The following is a 27,094-nucleotide window of genomic DNA, read 5'->3' as shown; positions in this document are numbered from 1 at the left end:
CATTCTGTGAGATTGCACATCTCTGCCCTTTGATATTAACTTTGACCACTTGACTGAGGCCACCCTTCCTTCCTTTAGGATGATTGTACTTCCTACCAACATCACGGCAAGCTTGGCTGTGAGTTTTCGTGACTTCCTTGGCCAATTTGATGTGAGTAGAGGTGGCATATTTCAATTTTAAAGGTAAGCTTTAGGCATCTTTGTTTGCTTCTAACTCCGTCTTTCTCTGCTCCAGTCTTGGATGGACTGAAATGTCCCAGAATGTAATTATGGGCCAAGCAAGAGGTGGACGATGAGAGATATAATATGAGGAAGAAAGAAAGGTTTGTAGTTGTAAGCCAAAGAGAATTCAGGGGTATGTGCTACCACAGCTAAACTTCCAGAAACCTGACTGGTATTCTTTCAATGACATTTTCTTTTTTCTGTACCCTCCCTAACCTCCCAACGTTAAGATTACAGATGGGAATACATTATGTCCAGTAATTGTGTGACTTTGAAATCTTTGTTTTTCCCTTTCTTCTGCCTACACCCCCCCCACTCCTGTTCAAGCTGTTGTTTCTCAGTCTAGTTGTGTAGGACACAGCTCCCTGGCCCATGCTGGTGTTATGAGCCTTGCACTCCCCTCGGCTGAGGCAGGCAGTTGCCGGTCAGCCACTCAAGCAGCTCACGGCAGCTCACACCGGCTGCCAGCCCCTCACGCTAGCCACTGGCCACTCATGGCATCCCACGGCAGCTCATGCTGGCTGCCGGCTACTCACTCTGGCTTCTGGCCACTCATGGTCGCTCACGGTAGCCGGTGGCAGCACTTAGCAGCCCACGGCAGCACTCAGCAGCCCACAGCAGCTTACACCAATCTCTGGCTGCTCACACCAGCCCAGCTCCAGGGAGAGCTGTTGTTCACAATCTTAGCTGCAGAGGGTGCAGCTCACAGTCCCATGTGGAAATCCAACCTTGGATCTCCGCATTAGGAGCATGGAGCTCCAACCTCCTGAGCCACCAGGCCAGTCCCGACCTTGAAATCTTGATTTCAAGAATTCCTTTCCTACATTATTACCCTCATTCCTTTTATTTACATTTTTTTATTTCCCTTAGAGTATCCATTTATTTATTTATTCATTCATTTGTTTAATTTTTTGTTGTCTTTTTTTTTTTACTTTTTTTTTGTTTTAGGTTTACAAAGCAATGTGGTAGTTAGACATTTAACCCCCTCATAAAGTGATAACCCATCCAACCACCAAGCTACTACCCCTCTGATATCTTTTTTTTTTTAAGTGATGAATGAGATTTTTTTTTTTTTAATTGGAGAAGGAGAACAGGACTGTATTGGGGAACAGTGTGTACTTCTAGGATTTTTTCCAAGTCGTTGTCCTTTCAATTGTAGTTGTGGAGGGCACAGCTCAGCTCTAGGTCCAGTTGCCGTTGTTAGTTGCAGGGGGCGCAGCCCACCATGCCTTCTGGGAATCCAACCGGCAACCTTGTGGTGGAGAGCCCACTGGCCCATGTGGGAATTGAACCAGCAGCCTTCCGCATTAACATGGTGTGTACGGCGGGGTTTAAATCCCTCATACCCCTCTGTTCCGGCAGGTTTTTAAAAGAAACTACTTTAAAATGCACTCTTCTCCTGAAAGCGTAAATGCTTCTATGTCATTTATTATTTTTCTATGGAATTTTTTAGGATTCACTCACCTATGATGTTAGTAATCCCTCCTGGTGTGATACTGCAGAAAGCAGCTTCCTTTGTGCAGTGGGACACGGCAAAAATTGCGTATGTACCGAGTTTCACTTCTCACTTTTTTGATGCGCACACTTTACACACCCGTGTGTGATATTTTTTCTTTCCTCTTCCCACTATGGGCTCCAGATGATGCGTGGCCAAATCTCCCATTAGATATTAACGAAACACAAATAATTCAATAAAATATGGAAAGTAAAAACAGTCAACAGTAAAAATGAGAATTCTCGTTATCCATCCTTAACGCATGGCTCAGAAAAAACGAAGATTCTTGTGATCCGTACGCAACGTGTTAAGAGCGTGGAGCTCCAACCACCTGAGCCACCGGGCCAGCCCCCCTCTGACATCTTATAGAGCTGTTACAATACCATTGACTATCTTCCCTACGTTGTACTCCACATCCCGTGACTGTATACATCTATATATTTAGGTATAGTTGACATTCAATATTATTCTACTTCAGCTTCAGGTGTATAGCACATTGGTCAGGCATCTACACAGTCTATGATGTGATCCCTCTGATAAGTCCAGGGCCCATCTGGTACCTTACATGATCTTTACAACACTGTTGATTATATTCCCCCATGCTGTATTAACTACCAATTTGTATTTTTTACTACGTTCACCTTTTTCACCCTGACCCCAAACCCATTCCCATCCATCACCCTGATAGATCTAGTGCCTATCTGGCTCCATACCTAGTTATTACAATATTATTGACTATATTCCTTATGCTATACCCTACATCCCCATGACTACTGTGTAACAACCAATTTACACTTCTTAATCCCTTTCCCTTTCACCCATCTTTAACCCCCCTCCTGTCTTAAAGAAGTCCCTCTAAGATTCTTTGTAATACTGGTTTGGTGGTGATGAACTCCTTCAGCTTTTTCTTGTCTGGAAAGCTCCTTATCTGTTCTTCAATTCTAAATGATAGCTTTGCTTGGTAATCTTGGTTATATGTCATTGCTTTTTATCTCTTGGAATACTTCCTGCCACTCCCTTCTTGCCTGAAAAGTTTCTGTTGAGAAATCAGCTGACAATCTTATGGGGGCTCCCTTGTAGGTACCTAACTGCTTTTCTCTTGCTGCTTTTAAGATTCTCTTTGTATTTACCCTTTGGCATTTTAATTATGTGCCTTGGTGTTGGCCTCTTTGGATTTATCTTGTTTGGGACTCTGTGCTTTCTGGGCTCGTATGTCTATTTCCTTCGCCAGGTTAGGGAAGTTTTCTGTCATTATTTCTTAAAATATGTTTTCAATTCCTTGCTCTCTTCTCCTTCTGGTACCCCTAATGCTAATGTTGGTACACTTGATATTGTCCTGGAGGCCCATTAAACTCTCAAGTTATTTCATTCTTTTTACTTTCTGCTGTTCTGGGTGGGATTTCCTGCTACCTTATCTTCTACATCACTGGTTGGATTCTCTGCTTCATCTAACCTGTTGATTCCCTGTAATATAGTCTTCATTTCCGTTATTGTATCCTTTATTTCTGACTGGTTCTTTTGCATGGTATCCATCTCCATTTTTATGCTTCCTATCTCTCTCTTGACGTTCTCCCTGAGATCAGTGGACATTCTTATAACCAGTGTTTGGAACTCTGTGTCTGATAGGTTGCTTATCTCCATTTCACTTAGTTGTTTTTCTGGAGCTTTGTTCTGTTCTTTCCATTGGGACATGTTTCTTTGTCTTCCCCATTTTATCTGGCTCCCTTCGTTTGTTTCTATGTATTAGGTAGGGCTGTTATGTCCTCTGGTCCTAGTAGAGTGGCGTTATGTCGTAGGTGTGCTGTGGGTTTCAGTGGTGCAGTCTTTCTGGTCACCTGAGCCCTGCACTCCAGGTATGTCCCTTGTGTGGATTGTGTGTGCCCTCCTCTTGTAGTTGAGCCTTGGTTGATAATTGCACATCAGTGGGAGGGACTGATCCTTAGGCTCACTGGTTGTGAGGACTGGCCTTGACTACAGTGGAAGAGTTGTTGTGCAGGGGCTGATCCTATGGAACAGGATCTGCCTCAGCAGGACTCTGGTGCCTATTATACTTGGAGGCAGCTGGGTAATGCTCCAGCTCATTTTGAAGCTGGCCACTAGGGGTGCGAGCCCCAGGACCACCTTGAAGAGGATCTGCTGTAGCTCAAGTTCAGCCACAGCCCATGCCCCACCAGGGGCCACTCAGCGGGAGCCACAAAGGAATCTGCAGATTGCGGCTTCTGTGCGGTACTTGGATTGCCTTGAGATGTCAAGCCGCGAACCAAAGCCAGCTGCCACTAGTGCCATGCTTAGGGCTACTCAGCCAGAGGTACAGCTCTTGCTCAAGCCAGATGCTGCTTGTCTTGGTTCCGCGAACCTTTGAGAGACCCTAGGAAAGTCTGCAGCTTGAGCCAAGGCATGTGGTCTGCACGAAAAAGCCACTGAGAACGGACTGGGTATGCCCGAAAGTTGTGTGGGGAGGGGTCTCGAATCGCCAAGGTGGCAAACAAACTGCAGAGCCTCAGATATGGCAGCGCCTGTGTCCACCTGCAGGGAAGGGGTAGGGCTCAGCAAAGAAACAATGTTAATGCAAGCCTGACACTATCAGCCCAGGGTAAGGGCATCACAGGGTAAGGGCTGAGTCCCATAGGCTTCCCTTCCTGCCTTTAACACAGAAGCCAGCTGGAGCTCCAGGTCATTCGTTACCTGTGCTTCTCACCAACTGGCTATAGATTGGAGGTTTCAACAACCCCCACCTTAGGTTCAATTAATTTGCTAGATCAGTTCACAGATTTTCAGTTTATTAAAGGATGTGATAATACAAATGGATGATACAAATCAGATGAAGAGATACATCGGGTCAGGTCGGGGAAAGTCCGGAGCATAGAAGCTTCTGTGCCTGTGGAATTGGAGTGCATCACCCTCCAGGTGTGGATGTGTTCACCTTCCTGGAAGTCTCTGAACCCCCAACTATTGGGATTTTATGGTAGTTTCCTCATGTAGGCATGATCAATATGTAACTCCATTTCCAGCCCCTCTTCCTCTCTGGAGTGTAGGGGTGGGGCTGAAAATCCCAAGCTTCTAATCATGGCGTGGTCTTTCTGGTGACCAGTCCCCATCCAGGAGCCCACCAGAGTCACCTCAATAGAACAAAACATGCTCCTAGTGCTGCATCACTAGGAAATCGTAAGGGTTTTAGAAGCTCTGTGCCATGAACCAGGGGCAGAGACTGATTATATATATATATATATATATATATATATATAGTTATCTCATAGTTCTATAGATGGCAGTTAGGTCAACTGCATTGATTTATTAATTTCATTGTTAAAGTTTTCTACGTACTCATTTTCTAATTGTTCTATGTATTGTTGAGAGAGGGGGCATTAAGTGTGGATTACATTTTTTCTTGTTGCATCACGGTCACTTTTTTTCAAAAGTCCTGGAAGCACACACACTGTTCCCCAATAAAGTCCTATTCTCCTTCCCCAATAAAATCTTTAACAACAACAACAAAACATATATATATATATATATATAATGTGGGTGCAAAAGATCTCACCTAAAATAGAGTTAATGAACACAATAGTCTGTAACCAATGAGCGAGGTGCAGAAAAGCGCCGCCCCACCCAACTGTGGCCCCACCCCTCCCCCTGGGTCCGGTCCCTCCCGCGGGCCTCGCCCACTCCTGGCTACAGGACCCGCCCCGCCCATAACCTTAGCGCTCAGCGCAGGTCCCGCCTGCGGCCCAGGTTTTCACGTCGCGTCCCCGCAGAGTTTGTTGCAGACCCGGAAGCGGCTAAAGCAGCGAGAAGGTCCGGTTGGCGCCGTGACTTTCAGTTTTCGTAGTTTAAACCTGGGCGTCTCAGTCCACGGTCCCGCACACGTGACGCCTGGGCGGTCACTACGGACGTTGAAGTCCCCGCACCAGCGCCCCCCACAGCGGTGAGTCCCGCGTCCTGCGGAGACGTCCCGATACCAGAGCTTTTCGCTGCCGGTTGGAGGGTCCGCGGGGGTTTCCGGGTAATCAGAGGCCGTCCTCCCTCTGGTCTCTCCGCCTTCGGGCCCTTAGACCCCGCCGGCCGCGTTGTTTTCCTGCTTAAAACCCTCCACCGGGCAGCCCCCACGCGCGGCGTGAAGTCCTGGGAGATGGACTCGGGAGATGGGAGTCCGGCCGTTGGCGCCCCTCCCCCAGCCCCGCCACGCGGCCCCTGGAGCCCCGCCTCCCCCCGGGGCTGGGGTTCTGCAGACCCTCCGCCGCCTGCAACCCCCCTCGCCCCAGTTTAATAAGAGGCCCCGAATCCCAGGTAGAGCACACTGTTCAGGGGGATGGGATTTGGGAGGGAACACCGCGGGGTGTCACCAGGTCACCCCCTCACCCGGGGAGGGGCTTTGTGTGAGCGGGGACTGTGAAGGGCCGGCCAGGAAAGCGGCAGAACGAGGGTGTGAGGGGGTCACGAGAAGGAGACAGATGAGAGAGGAACAGACAGGTGAGAGGGCAGAACGGTCAGTGCGGGTCGGTAAAGAGGAGGCAAAACAGGATGTGGGAGGGACTTGTAACGCGACGGTAAGACAGAACGAGTGACTCGGAGAAGTAGCCAGAGGAGAAAGAAAATGGAGAAATACGGAGGGAAGGGGGAGCTCCAGAGAGATGAAGGGGAACCTAAAGGGAGAGGGGCCCCTGGTTAGCAGAAGTGGGGGCAACAAAGGACAAGGCACTTTAGAGGAGAGAGGGGTTAGGAGAAGAGTTAGGGGAGCCGAGTGCAGGAACTGAAAGGGGTTGGGGGTTGACAGCACAGCAAGAAGCCTCCCTGAGCTAAGCTGGGGGTGTCAGTGAGTCCCGACACAGGGGTGTAACAGGACAGACAGTGTCACGGGAAGAGGAGGGGAATAAGGAAGGGAGAAAGAGGCAGAAATACATGGAGATGGGGAGCAATCAGCCAGATTAGGGAGAAAGAGCAACTGAAGTTGAAATAGGGTTCAAGAGTTTCACGGAAAAAGTACAGGGAAGGGAATAGAGAGAACGGAGAAATCAGGAGAGGAGAGAGGAGGCAGGAGAGGACAGCAGTGGAGAGATCCAGGTCGAGAGGGACACAGACCATAGACAGGAATACCTACTAGCAGAGGAAGAAGGGGAGCCCGCAGCTGGTTGAGTGGTGAGCAGGTGGGATGTGGGTGATCAAGTCGTGATACATGACATGTGGCATTAAAATCGATTCAGTTTTACACGCGCTGCATTTTCAGTCACACAGATGCAAATAAGAATTACAAAACTCCAGTGTTTAAGGCTTGTGAATTTAATAATTCACTTCATCACTGGGTGGCTTCCATATGCAATCCTTATGCAGCCAGAGAAGGGAAAACTGTGTCAGTCGGTCATGGGTCCCTTCTCATTTCCTGGGATGGCATGAGGGACGTGACCTGGGTAGCGGGATAATGGGTTGAGTTTGTGGGGACAGGAGTGCACACTGTTCTCATGGCTGTGGGAATTTGTAGACGTCTGTGTGAGGGGAGGGCACCGGAAGACAGGAAAGAAAAAACTCACAGTTCTGTCTTCACTTAGGAGCTCCTTGTCCCTGACTGTGTCCTGGACACAGGACAGGAGAGGGTGACCATCTCAGCATTTCAAGGTCCTTCTGCCTGTCAGTTGGGAGGAAGCAGATGAAGGGCCTGTGCCCACGCCTATAAAGGCACATTCCCAAGATGCAGGAGTGATTCCTCCCCAGAACATCACCTGAGGGAACAACCCAGAGCAGGAGGAGGACGAGGACGAAATGGCTGCTTCTTGGGTAAGCGTTCCGTCCTGGGTCACAGGCTGTGTCCACTTTTCCTGCTAAAATCCATGGGTTTAGAACCTGCCACATTTAATTCTCTACTTCTGATATTCCTATCGAACGATATTCTTTACAACTACTGACTTTTTCCTTTTCTTATGAGAGTCAAGGTCAGCTCTGTAGAACATTTGGACTTTCTTCCAGAGCCTTCTCTGCCTTCTGTCCATCCAGGCTCCCTGAGGACATAAGAAATTCTCACCATGAATTACTGAACCTCAAGTACTGAAAACATCCCCTTTATGAGAGACCCACCTGGGAAGGCAGTTGTGTCCAAGGTCCCTGTTGGGCGGGGGTCAGATGCCCAGTGTCTTAAAGAAGGGAGGTGTAGGTGTATGTCCTGGTACTGCAGCGTCAGGGCTGTAGAACAGGGGTACGAATGTCCATGAGCACCCAGGATGCCTCAGTGCTCAGAATAGCCTGGAAAGTTCTGAAATAGAAAGAGCATTTGTAAGAGACTTGCTCACTAGATTGGTAATATTGACTTACTATTTAAATGCACTATTAGAGTTACAGAACTGGGGAGCTATATGTGCATTGAAATTTCCATAAAACTAATTTTTGTGTGTGATCAGATTCACATTATGATTTCCTTATTTGTTCCTTTTTGCCAGTAACATCACAGCAGTTATGGTGTGTTCTTCTGTGTGATATCTCGGTCAGCTGATATCCGTTTGTTCCTTTCACCTGATTTTCACTTGTTTGAGGTCCTGTCTTGACTATAAAGTTAACATTTTTTTCTTTATCATTAACAAGGGTCTGGAGGGATTTATAGAGATGTGCAAATCATCACATTTCACCTGGAAACTCCCTTTATTCTCAGTTTCTCTGCTTTGGAAATTTTAGGCCTTCAGCTTTCTTTACTAGAGATAATTGCCTTTGGAGTGGAGGCTTTCATCAGTCAGGCCTTATTCCTTTAAATTTTCATTGAATTCCACACTCATGTCACAGACATTCTCTACTTCATCCTTTTTTGTGTTCTTAAGAAAGTTTACAAGAATCATATTATTAAGGTGTTGAAGTGTGGGAAATTTGTAATGTAAAGCTCAGCACAAATGATACGCAAACTTTTTTCAAAGAAACAGCAGCTCAAACTTACCTGTTATCCTGTGTTCCTCTCCCTATTGTGTCTGTAAAATGCAGAGTATCACCCACAGAGACATTTTTGAGTTTTACAGAATTAAAATAATTGTGATTTCAGTGACATGAAAATTTCCTTCTCTCTCACTTTTCATGTGGACACAGTTCCCATATGTCTGTCCGTCTGTCTGTGTGCATAAAATCTTAACACTATTTGAGCCGTTGTTTCTTACTTAAGATGTTTCTCTTTTCTGAGTTATAGAAACTGCTATGAATGTTCATTATGGTTGTCTATTCATATTGGTTTCTGTGTTTTTAAAAAATGTTAGAGACAGTTTGGAGTGAAACCCAAGTTCTACCATTGACTGGATGCTTCACAAAATATTCTCATAGAAGAGGAAGAATAATATTGTTCTCAGATTACTTATGTGCATTATGAATTCATATATAAAAACAATGTTCTCTATTAAGACAGTTTTCAAAAACGACTGTGTTCTTATACTTCTGTGAAAAGTGTAAATTCCATAAAAGTCTGTCAGGGCAAAGGCACATATGAATTTTTCCCTGTTTCGTTCCTCTGTGCTATTCAACAGTGTGACACATGGACCAGAGGCATTGGTGTCACTAGTCAAAAGTGATTTTGTTAAATGTGGAAACTCAGCCCCCCCACCCCAGCACTCTTTAGTTCCTTGTTTTTCACGTGAAAATTTGAGAAGTACTTTACATTTCTAACTCACCATGACATTTCCTGCCGAGAAATGTACACAGTGTATCCTGTATGATACGACACTCAAAAATCCATATGCATGTGTTGATGCCTGAAAATTTATGTTCCAGAAAAGGAAAGTCTGTACAGTTTGTGGATCGTAACATCATCCTCCTATCTCACAGTTAGAAAATATATTACAGAATATTACTGTTAGTGACCTACCTTACTGTTCCTGACACTCTCCTAGGTCAAAACCAGATCTCTTAACTCTGTTTTCATTTTGAGTCACGTTATGACCTTGCCCATGGCAACGTGATAAATGTGTCTTGTTTCAGGGACGGTTGACATTCAGGGATGTGGCCATAGATTTCTCTCAGGAGGAGTGGGAATGTCTGCACCCAGCTGAGCAGAAACTGTACATGGACGTGATGCTGGAGAACTACAGGAACCTGTGCTCCCTGGGTGAGGGTGACTTCCTTTCAGAACTCCTACCCCACCGCAGGGTTGTGTTTCCTTCATCAGTACAGCGCCTCCTGGGAGCTTCTGCTTTGTGTGGTAGAGTTTCAGATCCCGGCTCTGAGGAACAAACGGGTTTGCTGGTGTAGAAAAGGAGTCTTCATGATGCCCTTGGAGTGGAACTCAGGATCTGACAACGTTCCATGTTGTCTGGTAAAGGTGCTGTCAGAAAAGAGTGTTTTGGGGAATCATTTTCTAGAGTATTCTAATTTTCTGCAATGTCCTTCTCAGCTGAGCACATACTGGATTGGAAATTGTGGAGAATCTCCATAAAAACTCATGTTCGTTTTTCTAATAAACAGGTTTTGCTGTCTATAAACCAGACCTGGTCACCTTTTTGGAGAGAATGAAGGAGGCCTGGGATGTGAAGCGAAAAAAGACAGTGTCCATCCACCCAGGTAGGTGGGAATGAAGGAGGCAGGTGATACAGGTGAGAGGCCCAAAGGTCCCGGAGGAGCCAGACCTCAAGATGTGATTTGGGAAGCTCCGCTTCAGTGGAAAGGATGTGAGAAGCCCGGGTTTCTGTCTGTTGCTGTCACAGAGGGACAGTCTTGTCTAACACGTCCCGTGCTCCACATCCTCTAGGGACTGTCCTGCTCAGTGATCTGGGTCCCATTGCAGTGAGGGCCGACGTCCTCCCCCTGGACTGTGGGGGCTGCCATGATGTGGTTGTTGTTCCATTGCTTCCAGGGCCCGGGAAAATCTATGCTCTCAGCTGAGGGATTCTCCCTGAAGCCACTTTTTTTTTTTTTTTTTAAGATTTTATTGGGGAAAGGGAACAGGACTTTATTGGGGAACAGTCTGTACTTGCAGGCCTTTTTTCCAAGTCAAGTTGTTGTCCTTTCAGTCTTAGTTGTGGAGGGTTCCGTTTCCTGAAGCCATATTTAGAGTTCCGTTCTTGCCTCACGTAAGGAGTTTGTGAAGGAAGTGGTGGAGGTCCTGGAATTAGGGTCAGAAATCCCAGGGGCACTGGAGACACATGTCTCATGTTTTCTGCTTTATAATTTCTAATCCTAAAGAGGTTTCAAACATGACCCAGCAAAGGTTCAGACTCAGTAATTTCATCTCAGCACAAAGCATCTCCCTATAGTGAGAAACCCTCAATCTCAGTTTGACTTCGCAATATCCTTTTGCTTTCTATGAACTAACACTAGAAATTTTAAGTCTGTTCTCCCCAATTCCTCCATGTTAGAATAGTTTAATGTATCTGTTTTCCTCACAGGATTCTTAAATGAATCAATGCCTTAGGGGAGTTTAGAACATTGTCCATCATAATAGGAAGGTCTCCATTGTTCCCTGATTTCTTAATGACTGTCATGTTATAAGTCTGTCTTGTTCAGTCTGAAGCTGTCTGGGCCTGTGTCTTGCATGTTTTCACTTTCTGATTAGATCTTTGTCAGATTAGTGGTTTTTCCTTCATAAGTGCTGGTATAACGTGCTCGAATGAACTCCTTTGGTAAGGAGTTGTAAAATTATTAGGTTCCCATATTTCAGAATATATTTACTTCCTCGATTTCAGTTTACTTCAGGCAAAAAGTAATCATGAGGTTTGTCATCTGCCTTCCTCAGCATGTCTCTCAGTAATGGTGTACTTTAATCTCAAATATTGATTTTATGCATCACTCATCTCTGATATTTTACAACTTTTTTGTTGTTCATTTATTTAGAAATGAAGGGTTTTTTGGTTCTCTATATGACGGACTATAGCCTATATATATGTCCTGTAAGAATATTAGCAATATATTAATAACCTAACAAATTTCTCCAATGTCATTTCCATGCTTATTTATTAATAGAGCTGTTTATGAATGAATCTAATGCATTGTCTGTGAAATTTTCCTGCCCTACGACACATTTTCCAATGATTCAGAATGCTTGCTGGTCATGGGGCCACACTCACGGTGGAAACTGAGTTGTACTTTGAGGATTCTCTCCAATAGTACATGTGTGTAGTATTCAGAATTCGTGGGATCCATTGCCTCTTATTCTCATTTTGCAATTCCAGAACAATGTGTTTCCTTTTTTATGGCAATTCCTCAAATTGAGTTAACTTGCGTTTTTGGTTGTTATTATTAATGTTAATGACAGTTTTCAACTCAGTACACTTAAGACGATGTGGGGTTTGATTTACATAGGAATTAAGCATATGTCTGTTGCCACTGAAATTATGCCCATGTTTGTCTTGTTCATTTCATCCCAACTTTGTGCATGACTCATCTTGTTTATTTCTTTCCTTAGTTAATGGTCATTGCTTTTCTTTTTTTTTGTTTTTTTAAAGATTTTATTGCGGAAGGGGAACAGTACTTTATTGGGGAACAGTGTGTACTTCCAGCACTTTTTTCCAAGTCACGTAGTTGTCCTTTCAATCTTAGTTGTGGAGGGTACCGTTCAGCTTCAAGTTGTTGTCCTTTCGGTCTTAGTTGTGGAGGGCGCAGCTCAGCTCCAGGTCCAGTTGCCGTTGCTAGTTGCAGGGGGCACAGCCCACCATCCCTTGTGGGAGTCGAACTGGCAACATTGTGGTTGAGAGCCCACTGGCCCATGTGGGAATCGAACCGGCAACCTTCGAAGTTAGGAGCACGGAGCTCCAACCGCCTGAGCCACCGGGGCGGCCCTGGTCATTGCTTGTCTTATCCTGCATAATTAAGTAGTTGTGATAATAGTCTCAATTTCACATGTATTTACTGTTGACTTTATGTTCTCTTTGTGAGAGAACCGGTTTTTTGAATTCAAGGTAATATTTGAAATGTTTTAGAACTGTATGTTTCTTAGATATTTTTCACTTTCAATTTTGGTGAAAATATGTGACTAAAAATCTACCCTCTATAACTGTAGTCCAGTCATATTAAGTATATTCACATTGTTGTGCAACTGATATCTGGAAATATCCATCTTGCAAAACTGACTGAGTACCCATTATAAACCACTTTGTCATTTCCCTTCACCCCAAACCCCTGGCTACTACCCTTCTTTTTGTTCTATGAAGAGGACTGCATTATTAGTCCACAAAAGTGGACTCTTATAGTATCTGTGTCTTTGTGATTCATGAGCTTTACTTAAATGTCCTCAAGGTTTGTCTGAGTGTATCAGGTGAGAGCATCTTTTTTTGTTTGAAGGGTGAATAATATTCCATTGTATGTATATGCTACATTTTCTTCACCCGTTCATCTATCGATGGCCATATGGGTTACTTCCATGTATTAACAGGCTTTTGTGAGTAAAGCTACAGTGTGCATGTGTGTGCACACGGCTCTTGCAGAGCCTCCTTTGAAGTGTCTTGGAAATGTGTCCAGAACTGGGATGGCTGCATCATAGCATGGTTCTACTTTTCTGGGAGACCTCCATATTGTTTTTCATACTATTTTCATCAATTGCTGTTTCATCCATCCTTCCATAGGGGTCCAATTCCTCCACATTTTTGCCATCACTTGATATTTTCTGTTTCTTTGATAGTGATTAGCGTAATTCATGTGCGGTAATGTTGTGTTTATTTTAAATAGCGGATACAAACATTTACATGCTCGTATAAGCATAACGAACTTCTGGAAAGACATGGAACTAAAATCAGATATTTCGGAAAAGCAGAAGTCTGAGGATGACTGTTATGTTAAACCCAGTTTTAGTTTCACACACACATGAGGGCTATTGGGGGGATAAATGTTTTCAACTCTGTGGGTAACTACTGAGGAGCACAATTTCTTGATTTTATTGTGAGAGGATGTGTAACTTTGTACGAACCACCAAACTACCCAAGAGACTGCAGCATTTTGCGTTCCCACCGGCATTGAGTGAGAGTTCCTGCTGCTCCACGTCCTCACCAGCACTTGGTGTCGTCCGTGTTCTGGGTTCTGGCCCCTCCTAATAGGTGTGTAGTGGTGTTTAGTTTGCTGTGTGTTTAATTCTCGTTGTTGTTTTCATGTGCATTTCCCTGGTGACATGATGTGGAGCATCTTTTTATATACTAGTTTGCCTCATGTATCTTGTCTAGTGTGGTGTTTCTTTATGGTTTTTGCCCAATATTCAATCAGGTTGATAGTAATAGTTTTCTCAGCGATTAGTTTGAAGTCTTCTTTGTATGTTTTGCATAGTAGACCTTTACAGGTGATGGAGAAGAATTTACGTATAAATTATCTGGCAATATTGTGTCCCCTCTAATGAAATCTTTTAATTCATTCCTAATTATACAGCACCATCAAAGATGACCCATTGTTTTCCTTTTTTTTTCACTCTTTTGGTGTTTATTGCATTATAAAATTAATACATGATTGTTATCAAAATTGAAACAGTATAAAGATATTTAAAGTTTTCATTGTGGTCCCAGATATCAACTATTTTATTTGTTTACTTCTTTTGTTATAGTTGATATACCAGTATTACATTAGTTTCAGTTGTATGACATGGTGACTCTTCACTCACATAGCTTACAAAGTGATCGCGCTGAGTCAAGGACCCATTCCTCATCTAAGAAATGTATCACGGTATCGTTGACTGTATTTCGTATGGTATATTACATCCCATGCCTTACTCATTTCATAACAAGACATTTATGCCTTACAATCTTCTTTACCGTTCTCGCCTTATGGCCCTGTCCCTGTCGTCGCTGGCAAACATCAGTAAATTGTCTGTATCTGGGAACTTTTTCTGATTATTTTTGTTGTTTTTCTCTTTTAGTTTTTACATTCCATATAAGAGCAAAATTGTGTGGTATTGGTCTTTCTGTGTCTGACTTATCTCACTTAGCATAGTACCCTCTAGGTCCACCTATGATGTTGCCACTGGCAGGATTTCCGTCTTCCTCCTGGCTGAGAAACGTTCCATTGTGGACATTTATCACATCTTCTTTATCCATTGATCCATCAATGGCCCAGTTAATTGCTTTCATATCTTGTTTATTGTAAATAATGTTGCAGTATATTCCTAAAGGTATATAGGGGTGCATGTACCTTTTCAAATTTGTGTTTTGGTATTCCTTGTAATATAAATGCCTGGAAGTAGAATTACTGGGCCATGTGAAAGCTGTGTTTGTAATTTTTTGAGGAAGCTCTCTACCGTTTTGGCTGCACCATTTTTTATGTTAATATAATGTTGTAGCTTCATGTTGAATTCACCCTTTTATCATTGTATTCTGTCCTTTTTTGTGTTGTAACAGTTTTTGACACGTACTGTGTATCTCTGATTTAGTATGGCCACCCGTACTTTTTATTGGTAACCATTTCTATGACATACTTTTTCGCATACTTTTAGTTATGTCCTATGTCCTCACATCTAAAATGAGTTCTTGTAGACAAAACGTGTTAGATTTTATTTTATAATCCATTCAGCCAACTTAAGTCTTTTTATTGGGGAACTTTTATCTGTTTTTACTTAGACTAATTATTGAGAGGGAGACACTACTATAACCATGTTAGAATTGTTTTCTACACGTTTTGGAGCCTCTTCTCCCTCTGTTCCCCTCATAACTTTGTTTCATTTTGTGCTTTTTTATTTTGTTTTGTGGCAGTGATATGCTTCTGATGTTTTTCTCTTTGTGTGTCTGGTATGCCTATTTTTTGGTTACCATTGGTGTAACTTAAAACATTTTAAAGTTATGAGAGTGTATTTTGAGTTCTGGTCATGTAATTAATAGCTCTGTTAATTTAGGGCCAGTGTCTGGAGATTTAGTTTGTTCCTGTGACTGGGCTGTGTTTTCCTTTTCCTTGATATGCCTTGTGATCTTCTGTTGAGGTTTAGGAGCAGAAACAGCCACCATCCCAGGCTTTGTACTTGCTTTGTACAGGAGAACACAAATAACAGGCAGCTATACTTGAAATTCTGAGGCCTGTCAATCCTATTCTAGGAATATGTGTTCTCTGTGTTTTTTGTGCGTAATATTCCACTGTAAAATGTTTTCCGTTTCTTCTTCAGAGGCAGTGGTACCTTCCTATTCTTGATGTTTGTCTTCAGTACTGCAGTCTTTGTGGTGTTTGAACAATTACTCACCATTTTTCTTAGTGGCCACCACAATGCATTCACATTGCACTGCCATTCCCTTAGCACCTGGTGTCATGCAGAAGATAAATGACCCCCTCAGGCAGCTGTGATGAGGGGAGACCTTTGGACACACAGTATACTCAGCCGTTTCCCTCCTGAGAAGAAACTGGGAATTGGGTTTCTCACAATATTGCCATGGTGTGCCAGGGAGGGTTAGCAGCTATTATTAGCAAATGTAAGCGAGTTTTCTTTCCTTTTTGATGTGACTCTCTCCTGGGCATCTGTGAACTCTGAACTCCCTTGTGAAATCATCAGTACTGAACCATGGAGGAGTGAAGTGTTGGCGCTAGCTCTTGTGCCATCTTCCTAAGTCCTACAATAAGTATTAAATTCATATGGTAGAATTTACCTGACTGTCAAAAGAGTGATCATTTGTTTGCTGCCTTTCAGCTCTGTCTTCTGCGGACACCCAGGGCTTGTTGCCAAAACTGGACATAGAAGATTCATTCCACAGAATGCTTCTGGTAAGATAGCGAAGGTGTGACCTTGAGTATCTACCTTTAATGAAAAAGTGGGGATATGAGGGGAGTGTCATGGGTCGAAGGGATATTATGATGGACATAACGAAACTGGGACCGTTAATCATAATAAAATCTCTGTGGCCAAAAGCGATCAAATATATAAGACATCTTGGGAAAACCGTCACTTTAAGGCAGTTACATTTGCAGAACAATGTGTTTCTAAATGTAAGATAGAAAAGAGTTTTGTAAAGGTATATATTCTCTGTAAGAAAATGTGGACTATCTGGCAAGTCCCATAACACGTGGTGTGAATAATCATTTGAGTCATTTAAAATGTAGGATTGGATTAAACATTGAGTCAACATTTCTAAAAACCAGCGATTTGAAAATGAAGATAGAAATGGTGAATCTCCTTCATCTGACAGTCCCTTAACCAGGGATTCATTATTCTTTCACCAAGAAACAAATTCCTCCTTATTTTAAATTCTGTAATTTTCATGAATATGAGAGGTTTTGTATACAAGCATCATGGTTCCATAGGTATTGTTAAGTAATTGGGAAGAACTTGACATGTTTAATGAAATTGGAACCCTCACTAGAGGTCTTTCTGTCTTCAATGATTACCAGAGTACACGTAATGGAGAGAGAAGCTTTCAATTCAATGAGTCTTGGAAAAACTTTAAACAAGGGTCAAACCCTAATAAGCATCAGAGAACTCACTTTCCAGAGAACCATTGTAAATGTGGGAGTGTCTTAGATCAAAGCTTAAATCTTATACATCAGAGTTGTCCTATTGTAGAGAAGACAATCAAATGTAGTGAATGGGACAAATCTTTGAACCAATCTTTAAATCTTACTGAACTTGAGAATATTGACACCTTGGAGGAACCTTATATATGTAATCCGTGTTGGAGAGTCTTTACTCCATTATCCAGTCTAAAAAGTCGTAAGAAAATCCATACTGGAGAGAAGCCTTACAGATGTAGAGAATGTGACAAAGCCTTTATTTGGCGTTCAAATCTTACCAGACATGAGAGAACTCATACTGCAGAGAAACCTTACAAATGTGAGCAATGTGGCAAAGCCTTCACTCGGCGTTCACATCTTACTGTACATGAGAGAATTCATACAGGAGAGAAGCCTTACAAATGCAAACAGTGTGGTAAAACCTTTAATCGGCGTTCACATCTTACTAGACATGAGATAATCCATAGTGGAGAGAAGCCTTACCAATGTAGAGAATGTGGTAAAACCTTCTTTCGGAGTTCATGTCTTACTCAGCATCAGAGAATTCATACGGGACAGATGCCTTACAAATGTGAGGAATGTGGAAAAGCCTTTATTCACTGTTCAGAACTTACTACACATGTGAGAATTCATACTGGAGAGAAACCTTACAAATGTGAACAATGTGGCAAAGCCTTTTACCGCCGTTCACATCTTACTCTACATGAGAGAATTCATACTGGAGAGAAGCGTTACAAATGTAGAGAATGTGGAAAAGCCTTTATTCATTGTTCACAGCTTACTCGCCACATGCGGATTCATAATGGACGGAAACTTGAAAAGTGAAGAATTTGGAAAACCTTATTGCTGGACTACAACCTCCCTCAATAACTGAGAATACGTACTGGAGAGAAATTCTCCATTTCTTATACATGACGAAAGACCTTCATCCAAAATATGTGATTCAGAATACCCCACCGAAATCATGCTACAAAGTGACTTTAAAGATGTAAAAAAATACGGGGAAGTGCTTAATCGAAAATCAGCTCTGAAATATCAGAGAATTGATATGAGAATGTAGTAAGTCAAGAACACTTTTGATAGATTACTATAAATAAGAGTACTTATAATAAATAAGCAAATGTTAAAAAAAACTTAGAAATCTTCCTTGTTAATCTGATTCAACTTATTAAGGGGATGGACGTTGGACAGGTGTAATTACCGTCACTTTATTTTTGTATATTGGCATTACATGAGGTAGTTTTTCAAAGTAATTAATGTGATTCCAGTATGGAGTCACTTGCCACTGTATTTTTACACCTAGTGTGTGTGTCTGAATCATGGGTTGATTGTTGCTGCCTCAAAGATCTGAGAGCCCTTGTATGTTGGGTGGGATTCACTCAGATCTCCTTTTCCCTGGAAGGCTGAGGGCACTGTAATACACAATGTAGGAAGAAGTCTAAGTGGAGATGCTGTTTGGTTGACTTAGAACATTGATGTAAGTCACTGTCAGGTAGGTGTTCAGGACATCGTTCTCCGCATTAGTGTAAGACAGGAATATTCTGAATTTTAACTAGTTTTTCCCCTTGTTCTTTAAGCAAAATACATGGCGGTTCATTAAAGCTCTGATGTGTCTTTGTAGTTAGTATTACTTAATGTGGTTGAAATAACGACGTCTTCAGAGATGACTGAGAAAGTACAGACAGCTCATCCTTAAGTGCCTAATTATTGTACATCCATGTTTCCTAAGCAGTGAACCTCAGTCTGCAAAGCCATGGAAAACAGAGCTGTAAGATCATTATATAAGAAGAACCAGAAAGCTGCTTAACCGCTTGTCTGTATTTTATCCTTGGACCCTACAGGTGGTTTGCCATGCTTTATTTAGACTATGTGTGAACTTACATTTTTATAATAAAGGCAGATGCCTTTTAATACGCGAACCCTATGTGTAATGAATGACGTGTTATCCTGCCACCAACGCTGACCTCTCCCACCTGAGTCATGGGTGTGACCATCAGTGCACTGTTTGGTGATGCAGTGGAAGGACAGCACTAGGAATCCTTCTCCCTGTGGCCTTAATCCGCAAATAACGTGAGGCCATTTTCCCCATAACTTACATATTGTGTCCTGTTTTCCTGATTGTTACTACTGGAGAACTACGATGGTTAAAAACAAAGTAGTGCTGTAGAGAGTTTAGCTAAACTACCATATTGCTGCCTTAGAATCCATGCAGTGTTGCCAGATGTCATGTCCAGCGCAACACAGGCTGTGGGGAGGCAAGAAGAGGCGGCTTTGGGTTAAGCTATAAGAAAGAAGCAGAGACTCAATGCAGTTACATCTCAGAGGGCCAAGGGTGTCACAGCCTAGAGAGACTGGAACCCCGAATCGGGCCGACTGACAGTATTTATGGATTACACACAAGGAAGTTACATTGTTTAAGACACGGTCTGTGAAACTCAACCACTAGGTCAGAAAATTACTTCAAATGGAAATTATTTGTCCCAAATCCCCCGAAGCATATAGTCCCAAGATGACTAAGGTGTGGTATGCACCTCCCTGGGGAGGAGAGTCTCTCGAGGTAAAACAATGCTAAGAGCTGAGCAGAAAGAGCTTGATCTTATCGCTCTAAAGACCTCTCTCACAGTTAGGTAAGGGAGAGCAGTAAAAGTCAGTACCAGCTTTTCTCAAGCATGGAGGAAGGGGAGGCAAGTCCCCTTCCCAGATATTCCAAGACAGCTCATCAGGGGTCTCAGTGGGGTTCCGTCTGGCTTGAGTTGTTCCCCCCTGTGGGGAATCTCACTGTCTTAGATTGCAAACCCTTCTTTTGGAGACCAGAGACACAAGGTGTAACAAACTGAGTCTCAGAGAAGCACAGTCTCACAGACTCTCCTTTCCTTAAGGAAAGGTGCTAGGCTTTGTGTGATCACAGTTGCCAAGTTGCTTTGAAGTGACACTGGCCCCTCCCACTAGTGCATACACTATTGTGCAGACAACAGGTGAATGCAACAGACACAGACTCACAAGTGAATGTAAGTTCCCGTTATGACTTCTCCAGCAGCCTTTCTGAGCAAGTGTCCCCTGCCTGTGAGGGACTTCACCTTGTATGCCCCTGGATAGATCCCTGCAGAGCTTACCAAAACCTTGCTGTTTTTCGTTTCAATTGACCAATCTAGACTTAGCTGGAGCACCCCAAATCACTTCTCCCATGAACCCTATCCTGCCCTTGTCTGGTGCGTCCTGCCTTCGCCTCCCATGGGGCCCTTCCTCGGGTGCTCTGTCCTTCCTGCAGGACTGTGAAGATAAGAAACTTGTCTGTTTCAGATTCCCTGTCATTTTGTTGAACTGCGGGCTCAGCATCCAACCAAAGGGGACTCTACTTAACAAATGCTAATTTATCAAAGTCACAAGAAATATAATTAGAAGCTGTACTTTGGTCCAAGAGGAGGTAACAGTCTGCTCTACATGGGCTTGCAAGGTGGGCATGTCCATGCACCCCACATTCCTCATCTGTACCAGAATTTGTGGGTGTTTGTCAGAAAGAAGGGCCCCTAACAACAGGAAAGGAGAACTCTCAGTGTGGTCTCCATGTAGGAGCTCGTTGTGACTTTACTGTGACAGGACAGGGAAGGGGGTCTGTGCATGTCAGGGTCCTGCCTGTGGTTGTAATGGTAACAGATGAATGGTCTCTGCTGCTGCTTTCAACACATATTCACAAGGTGCAGGCATGACCTCCCACGTCACTATATGATGAGGAAGAGATACAAATGGCACGTTCTTGGGTAAGTGTCATATATCAATTCAGGGGCTCTTATGTTTTCCCATTACTGTCACGTATTTAGCAGTTGCAAACCTTTACTTCTGATATTCCTAGGTAACCAATACGTTTACAACTAGTTTTTTCCCCTCTTTGTTTTTCTGATAGTCAAAGTCAGTTGTTAGATTACGTATTTCCTGTGTCACAGAGCTTCTGTCCACTTCTCCATCCTGCCTTCCGACATCTTCAACTACTGACCTGCAACTGTTAAAAGTGTTCCCTTTTTGACAGGACGGCATAGGAGTGTGTTAATAGCCATGATTTGCATTGGCGTTGGGCTTGGGTCCTGGGCTATCAGTGAAGGGGGACAGTGCATTTTTAGGTCCCATCTGGATGCTCCGTCAGCTCTGCTGGACACCAGGTTTCAGAAAACTCACAAGTAGGATGGAAAGAAAGTCTTGCTGTCTGGAATGCTAAAGAAAGACTTTCTATTCAAAATAAACTAAAGGTTAGCAGATGGGAGCTACCTGTGGATTGAAATGTGTATTGAGTAGGTGTTTCCTTGTGATTAGAATCATATCATAATTCACTTTTCCCCAATGATAACAGGACAGATGATGGGTTCCTCCACGTGCATCAGGCAGCCCACACCAGTTTGTCCCCTCACAGCTGATGTTACCTTCATCCACTTGATTCAGGTCCTGTATGCCCCATTCTTCCTCTATAATGGTAACAGTTTTCCTATTTTCACTAATAAGTTTTGGGGGATTTACTGAGTGTTCTGTATATAAAGAATGACTCTGGAAACTATTCTGAGTTTGTGTTTGCTTTGGAAAATGAAGGCTCTGACCATTGTTTATTACAGATACTGTTTTCACAACTGGAGATTGTAAATGAGGCCTCAGTCTATTACATTTTTATTTTGTTCTAGAGTCCTGTCAGACATACTCTTCTCCATGATGTCATTGTAGCATTAGAAGAAAATAGAATCAATATTCACATGTCTTAAAATTCTAAGCTATAACTCAGCACAATAATAATTTAAAAATTTTGGGGCAGCAGTTACCTCAGTTGGATACAGCGCGTGCTCCTAACAAGAAGGTTGCTGGTTTGATTCTCGCACAAGATGGTGGGCTGAGCCCCCTGCAACTAGATAGAAAAAAGAAAAATGGCGACTGAACTTGGAGCTGAGCTGCGGCCTCCACAACTAGACTGAAGAACAACTTGAGTTCGAGCTGATGGATCCTGGAAAAACACACTGTTCCCCAATATTCCCCAATAAAAAAAAATTTTTTTTTCACTGAAGTACACACTCATAAATAGTTTTCCTGAGTTTACGTCATTGGGCACGTCCATAGTATTTTTTTTAAATTAAAGGTTATTGGGGCGACGATGGTTAGTAAAGGTATATAGGTAGGTTTCAGGTATACAATTGTATAATGCATTATCTATATATCATATTGTCAGTTCTCCTTCCATTACCATATATTTGATCCCCTTTACCCTCAGCTACCACCTCTGTCCCCCATTACACTCTGGTAACCACTAAACTATTGTCTGTGTCTATGAGTTTTTGTTTCTTTCTTCATTTGTCTTGTTCCTTTGTGGTTTTCAGTTTTATATCCTACATATCAGTGAAATCATATGGTTCTCGACTTTTTCTGTCTGACTTTTCGCTCAGCATAATAATCTCAAGATCCATCAATGTTGTCACAATGTCACTGTCTCATCTTATGACAATAGTTTTCCATTGTGTATATGTACCACAACTTCTTTATCCAATCTGCATTTCCACCAACACTTGATGAGGGTTCCTTTTTCTCCACAGCTTCTTCAACACTTATTTGTCTTGTTGATGGTAGCCATTCTAGCTGGGGTGAGGTGATATCTCATTGTGCATTTTATTTGCATTTCTCTGATTAGTGATGTTGAGCATCTTTTCATGTCTATTGGCCATCTGTATATTCTCTTTGGAGAAATGTCTCTTCAGGTCCTCTGCCCATTTTTTAATTGTGTCGTTTGCTTTTTTGTTGTTACGGAGTTGTATGTATTCCGTATATATTTTGGATGTTAGCCCCTTATCAGAGGCGTTGTTTTAAAAAATCTCACATTTTGTTGGTTGCCCCTTTATATTGTCAATGGTTTCTTACTGTGTAGAAGCTTTTTAGTTTGATATTGTCCCATTCATTTATGTTAGCTTTAACTTCCCTTGCCTTTGAAATAAATTCATAAAATCCTCTTTGAACCTAAGGTCCATGTTTATTACCTCTGTTTTCTTCTATGCAGTTTATTGTCTGAAGTCTTATGTTTAGGTCTTTGATCTATTTTGAGTTAATTTTGGTACACGGTGACAGATAGCAGTCTAGTTTCATTCTTTTGCAAGTGGCTTTCCAGTTCTCCTAGCACCATTTATTGAGGAGGCTGTCTTTTCTCCATTGTATGTTTTTGCTATTTTGTCAAAAATTACCTATTTATGTGGATTTATTTCTGGGTTTTGAATTCTATTCCATTGTTCTATGTGTCTCTTCTGCCAATACTATGCTATTTTCATTATTGTTCCTCTGTAGTACATGCTGAAGTCAGGGAGTGTGATACCTCCAGTATTGTTTTTTTCCTTAGAATGGGTTTGGCTATTTGGGGTCTTTTGTGATTCCATACATATCTGATGATGTTTTTGTCTTATTTCTTTAAAAAATGTCATTGAGATTTTGATGGGGATTGCATTAAATCCAAATATCGCTTTGGGTAACATGGCCATTTTAACAATGTTGATTCTTTCTATGCATGAACACGGAATGTCTTTGATTTGTTTTTGTGTTCTTCAATTTCTTTTAAAAATGTCTTATAGTTTTCAGTGTATAGCTCTTTCACATCCTTGGTTAAGTTTATTCCTAGGTATTTTATTCTTTTTGTTGCAATTGCAGCAGGAATCTTTCTTCTTTTTCTGAGATTTCATTGTTAGTATATAGGAATGCAATGGATTTTTGTACATTGACTTTGTATCCTGCAACTTTACTGTATTCGTTGATTGTTTCTAATAACTGTCTGGTGGAGTCTTTAGAGTTTTCTATATATAGCATCATGTCATCTGCAAAAAGTGACGATTTAACTTCTTCGTTCCCAATTCAGATGCCTTTTATTTCTTTCTCTTGCCTGACTGCTCTGTCTAGGGCTTCCAATATTATATTGAAGAGCAGAGGTGATAGGGGACAGCCCTGTCGTGTTCCTGAATGGAGAGCGAAGGCCTTCAGTTTTTCAGCATTATTATGATATTAGCTGAGAGTTTGTCATATGTGGCCTCTATTATGTTAAGGTATTTTTCTTCTATACCCATTTTATTAAGTGTTTTAATCATAAATGGATATTGTATCTTGACAAATGCTTTTTCTGCATCTGTTGATACAATCATGATTTTTGTCCTTTATTTTGCTTATGTGGTGGATCACATTGATGGATTTGCATATGTTGAACCATCCTTGTGCCCTTGGGATGAACCCCACTTGGTTGTGATAAATAATCTTTTTAATGCATTGTTTATTCGATCTGCTAGAATTTTGTTTAGGATGTTTGCATCTGTATTCATCAGAGATATTGCTCTGTAATTTTCTTTAGTGTGTGTGTTATCCTTCGGGTAATGTTGGCCTCATAAGATGAGTTAGGGAGTATTGTCTCTTCAATTTTTTGGAAGCGCTTCAGTAGGGCAGGTATTAGATCCTCTTTGAATGTTTGGTAGAATTCAGTAGTGAAGCCATGTTGTCCTGGACTTTTGCTTTCGGGTAGGTTTCAGATGACTAATTCAATTTCCTTACTGTTGATCAGTCTATTTAGATTTTCCACTGCTTCGTGATTCAGCATAAGAAAGCTATATTGGGCCGGCCCGGTGGCTCAGGCAGTTGGAGCTCCGTGCTCCTAACGCCGAAGGCTGCCGGTTCAATTCCCACATGGGCCAGTGCGCTCTCAACCACAAGGTTGCCGGTTCGACTCCTCGACTCCCATGAGGGATGGTGGGTTCAACCCTCTGCAACTAAGATTGAACAATGTACCTTGAGCTGACATCCCAGATGGCTCAGTTCGTTGGATTGCCTCCTCTCAACCACAAGGTGCCAGTTCGACTCCCGCAAGGGATATTGGGCTGCGCCCCCTGCAACTAACAATGGCAACTGGACCTGGAGCTGAGCTGCGCCCCCCACAACTAAGACTGAAAGGACAATAACTTGAAGCTGAATGGCACCCTCCACAACTAAGATTGAAAGGACAACAACTTGACTTGGAAAAAAATCCTGGAAGTACACACTGTTCCCCAATAAAGTCCTGTTCCCCTTCCCCAATAAAATCTTTTATTTTTTTAAAAAAAGGCTATATGTTTCTAAGAACTTGTCCATTTCTTCTAGGTTATTGACTTTGGTGGCATATAGTCCTTCATAGTATTCTTGGATGATCCTTTGTATGTGGCATCCGTGGTAACTTCTCCTTTTTCATTTCTGATTTTGGTTATTTGTGTCATTTCTCTTTTTATCTTAGTGAGCCTAGCCAAAGGTTTGTCAATTTTATTAATCTTTTCAAAGAACCAGCTCTTTGTTGCATTAATTTTTTCTATTGTTTATTTGTTCTCTATATCATTTAGTTCTGTTCTGATTTTTATTATTTCCTCCCTTCTGCTGACTTTGGGTTTCATTTGTTCTTCTTTTTCTAGTTCTTTAAGTTGTAACATGAGGTTGTTTATCTGGGGTTTTTCTTCTTAATTAAGATAGGCCTGTAATGATATAAATTTCCCTTTTATTACTGCTTTCACTGCATCCCAAAAGTTTTGGTATGATGTATTTTCATTGTCATTTATTTCTATGTATCTTCTTGTTGGGATGGCTTTTCATGCAGGCCCCCCTAAGAGCTCAATCCCCCTCCTCCTCCTCCTCCCTCCTTATCGGAGCTGTCTCCCGCAGGCACCATAGTTAGAGGCCTCCCTGTCAAAACAAAGTTGAGGGATCACAGCTGCTAGGGACGGATCTCCCTGGCACCCCGGCCAGATTTCCCCCCCAACCTGGAGGCCTAAACATATAAAACAAAGTGCCTGACCCCAGTCAGTGCTCAGTTGTTTGGGAATAATCCCACTGGGCCCACTCGTGCAATAAAGCTGTGTTCTCCTTGCCCTCTGGGAGCAGCTTCAGTTTCTCGGTCCTCACCGCTTTTCTGCAACATTTTTGGTTCCCTGACTGGGAAATCTAACCGCTATGGCCCCTTGCACCACTGGTGTGGGGTGAGAGGTGGGCCGTGGAGCAACAGGAGGCCTGAGAAGGGTGTAGGCACGCCCCACCGATTTTGGCGGACCCCGGACCGGGCTTCCCCGGGCAGCCACGGCCTGCGCCTCCCCAGCTGGACCCACAGAGAGGGACCAGGGACAACCAGTCGGATCCACCCATCAGACCAAGTAAGCCTCGAGGCCATTGTCCAGAGCCAGTCCTGTCCCATGTGACAGAAGAGGAGCCTGATCACCTCCCGGTAGGTTCTTATAACCTACCCAGTGAGGGACACCCATGGGAGGGTGTCAACCCGGTGTGTGAGTGACTGATGGTGTGTCTGATTGTTTGATTCCATTGCTTTGGCTATGGAAACCTGGATATGCTTCGCCCTGATTCTCAAAGAGCGTCATTTGGCATAATGCTGATTCACTCCATGGAGTGGCCTGGTCTGTGAAATTATTCACAATACACTGTAGCCAAAAACACTCCTAAGTTCCCGCGAGGGACGCCAGCAGAGCAGCACCTGAGTAAATCCCCCTCCCCCCATCTCTGACATTGTACGCTATGGGAGGGAACCAAAGTAAGCCTGCAGTCTTAGACTGTATGTTAAAGAATTTTAGAAAGGGTTTTTGTGGAAATTATGGAGTCTGCATGACCCCAGTAAAAATTAAGAACCCTCTGTGAATTAGAATAGCCCACTTTTGACATCGGCTGGCAGTCAGAGGGAACCCTAGACCTGGCCGTCATCCGGCATGTTTATATTGTAGTGACCGGCAATCCTGGTCACCAGGTCAGTTTCCATACATTAACTCCTGGTTGGAAATTGCCAGGATCCTTCCATTTTGGGATACGGTTCTGCTCTAGTAAAAAGGGACAGTGCAGGATTCTCGTAACCCAGGCTCCGAAAGAAACTTCTAACGCCCCTCCGACAAAGCCCTTCACCAAAAGGACACAAGAAAACTCCACTGAATGTTTGAGGACAGACGTCTGTAAGGAATAGAAAATATGAAAGCCTGCCTGGCAACATTTGGGGATGTAAACTCTCACAGTGGCTGG

At 42.8% G+C, this 27,094-nt stretch overlaps 1 protein-coding gene and 1 long non-coding RNA gene across 12 annotated transcripts; one reads left to right on the top strand and one right to left on the bottom strand.

The window, feature by feature from the left end:
- Nucleotides 1-5,409: 5,409 nt before the first annotated feature.
- On the top strand, nucleotides 5,410-25,158 carry LOC148757495 (KRAB domain-containing protein 5-like). Of its 8 annotated transcripts, XM_088800570.1 has the most exons (7): nucleotides 5,410-5,642; nucleotides 5,770-6,004; nucleotides 7,261-7,486; nucleotides 9,653-9,779; nucleotides 10,136-10,231; nucleotides 16,251-16,324; nucleotides 16,949-18,987. In XM_088800570.1, the coding sequence occupies exons 3-7, from the start codon at nucleotides 7,472-7,474 to the stop codon at nucleotides 17,891-17,893; spliced, it is 1,257 nt and encodes a 418-aa protein (XP_088656696.1). In that variant the 5' UTR covers nucleotides 5,410-5,642; nucleotides 5,770-6,004; nucleotides 7,261-7,471; the 3' UTR covers nucleotides 17,894-18,987. The 8 variants fall into 8 exon arrangements, with proteins under 8 accessions (XP_088656696.1, XP_088656699.1, XP_088656700.1 ...); XM_088800573.1 differs by lacking the exons at nucleotides 5,770-6,004; nucleotides 16,949-18,987 and adding an exon at nucleotides 24,621-25,158; XM_088800574.1 differs by lacking the exon at nucleotides 5,770-6,004 and having other exon boundaries at nucleotides 18,798-18,987.
- Nucleotides 6,974-16,349, bottom strand: LOC148757496 (uncharacterized). 4 transcript variants are annotated; one of them, XR_016022194.1, is made up of 4 exons: nucleotides 16,210-16,349; nucleotides 7,616-7,958; nucleotides 7,432-7,530; nucleotides 6,974-7,337 (listed from the first exon to the last, which is right to left on the bottom strand). It is a non-coding gene; the product is annotated as an uncharacterized LOC148757496 (long non-coding RNA). The 4 variants fall into 4 exon arrangements; XR_016022195.1 differs by lacking the exon at nucleotides 16,210-16,349 and adding an exon at nucleotides 9,540-9,672; XR_016022196.1 differs by lacking the exon at nucleotides 16,210-16,349 and having other exon boundaries at nucleotides 6,974-7,118; nucleotides 7,243-7,337; nucleotides 7,616-9,061.
- Nucleotides 25,159-27,094: the final 1,936 nt, after the last annotated feature.

The sequence above is a fragment of the Rhinolophus sinicus genome, chromosome 8 (genome assembly GCF_057876585.1).
Source record: "Rhinolophus sinicus isolate RSI-liver-muscle chromosome 8, RSI-T2T, whole genome shotgun sequence".
Classification (NCBI taxonomy): Eukaryota; Metazoa; Chordata; class Mammalia; order Chiroptera; family Rhinolophidae; genus Rhinolophus; species Rhinolophus sinicus.
Note: the sequence above shows the minus strand (reverse complement) of the source record. Positions and strands in the feature narration are given on the sequence as shown.

Coding starts and splice junctions, on each gene's coding strand:
- LOC148757495 (XM_088800569.1), top strand. Junction 9,780..10,135: donor CAGGAACCTGTGCTCCCTGG/GTGAGGGTGACT, acceptor TCTAATAAACAG/GTTTTGCTGTCTATAAACCA. Junction 10,232..16,250: donor GACAGTGTCCATCCACCCAG/GTAGGTGGGAAT, acceptor GCTGCCTTTCAG/CTCTGTCTTCTGCGGACACC.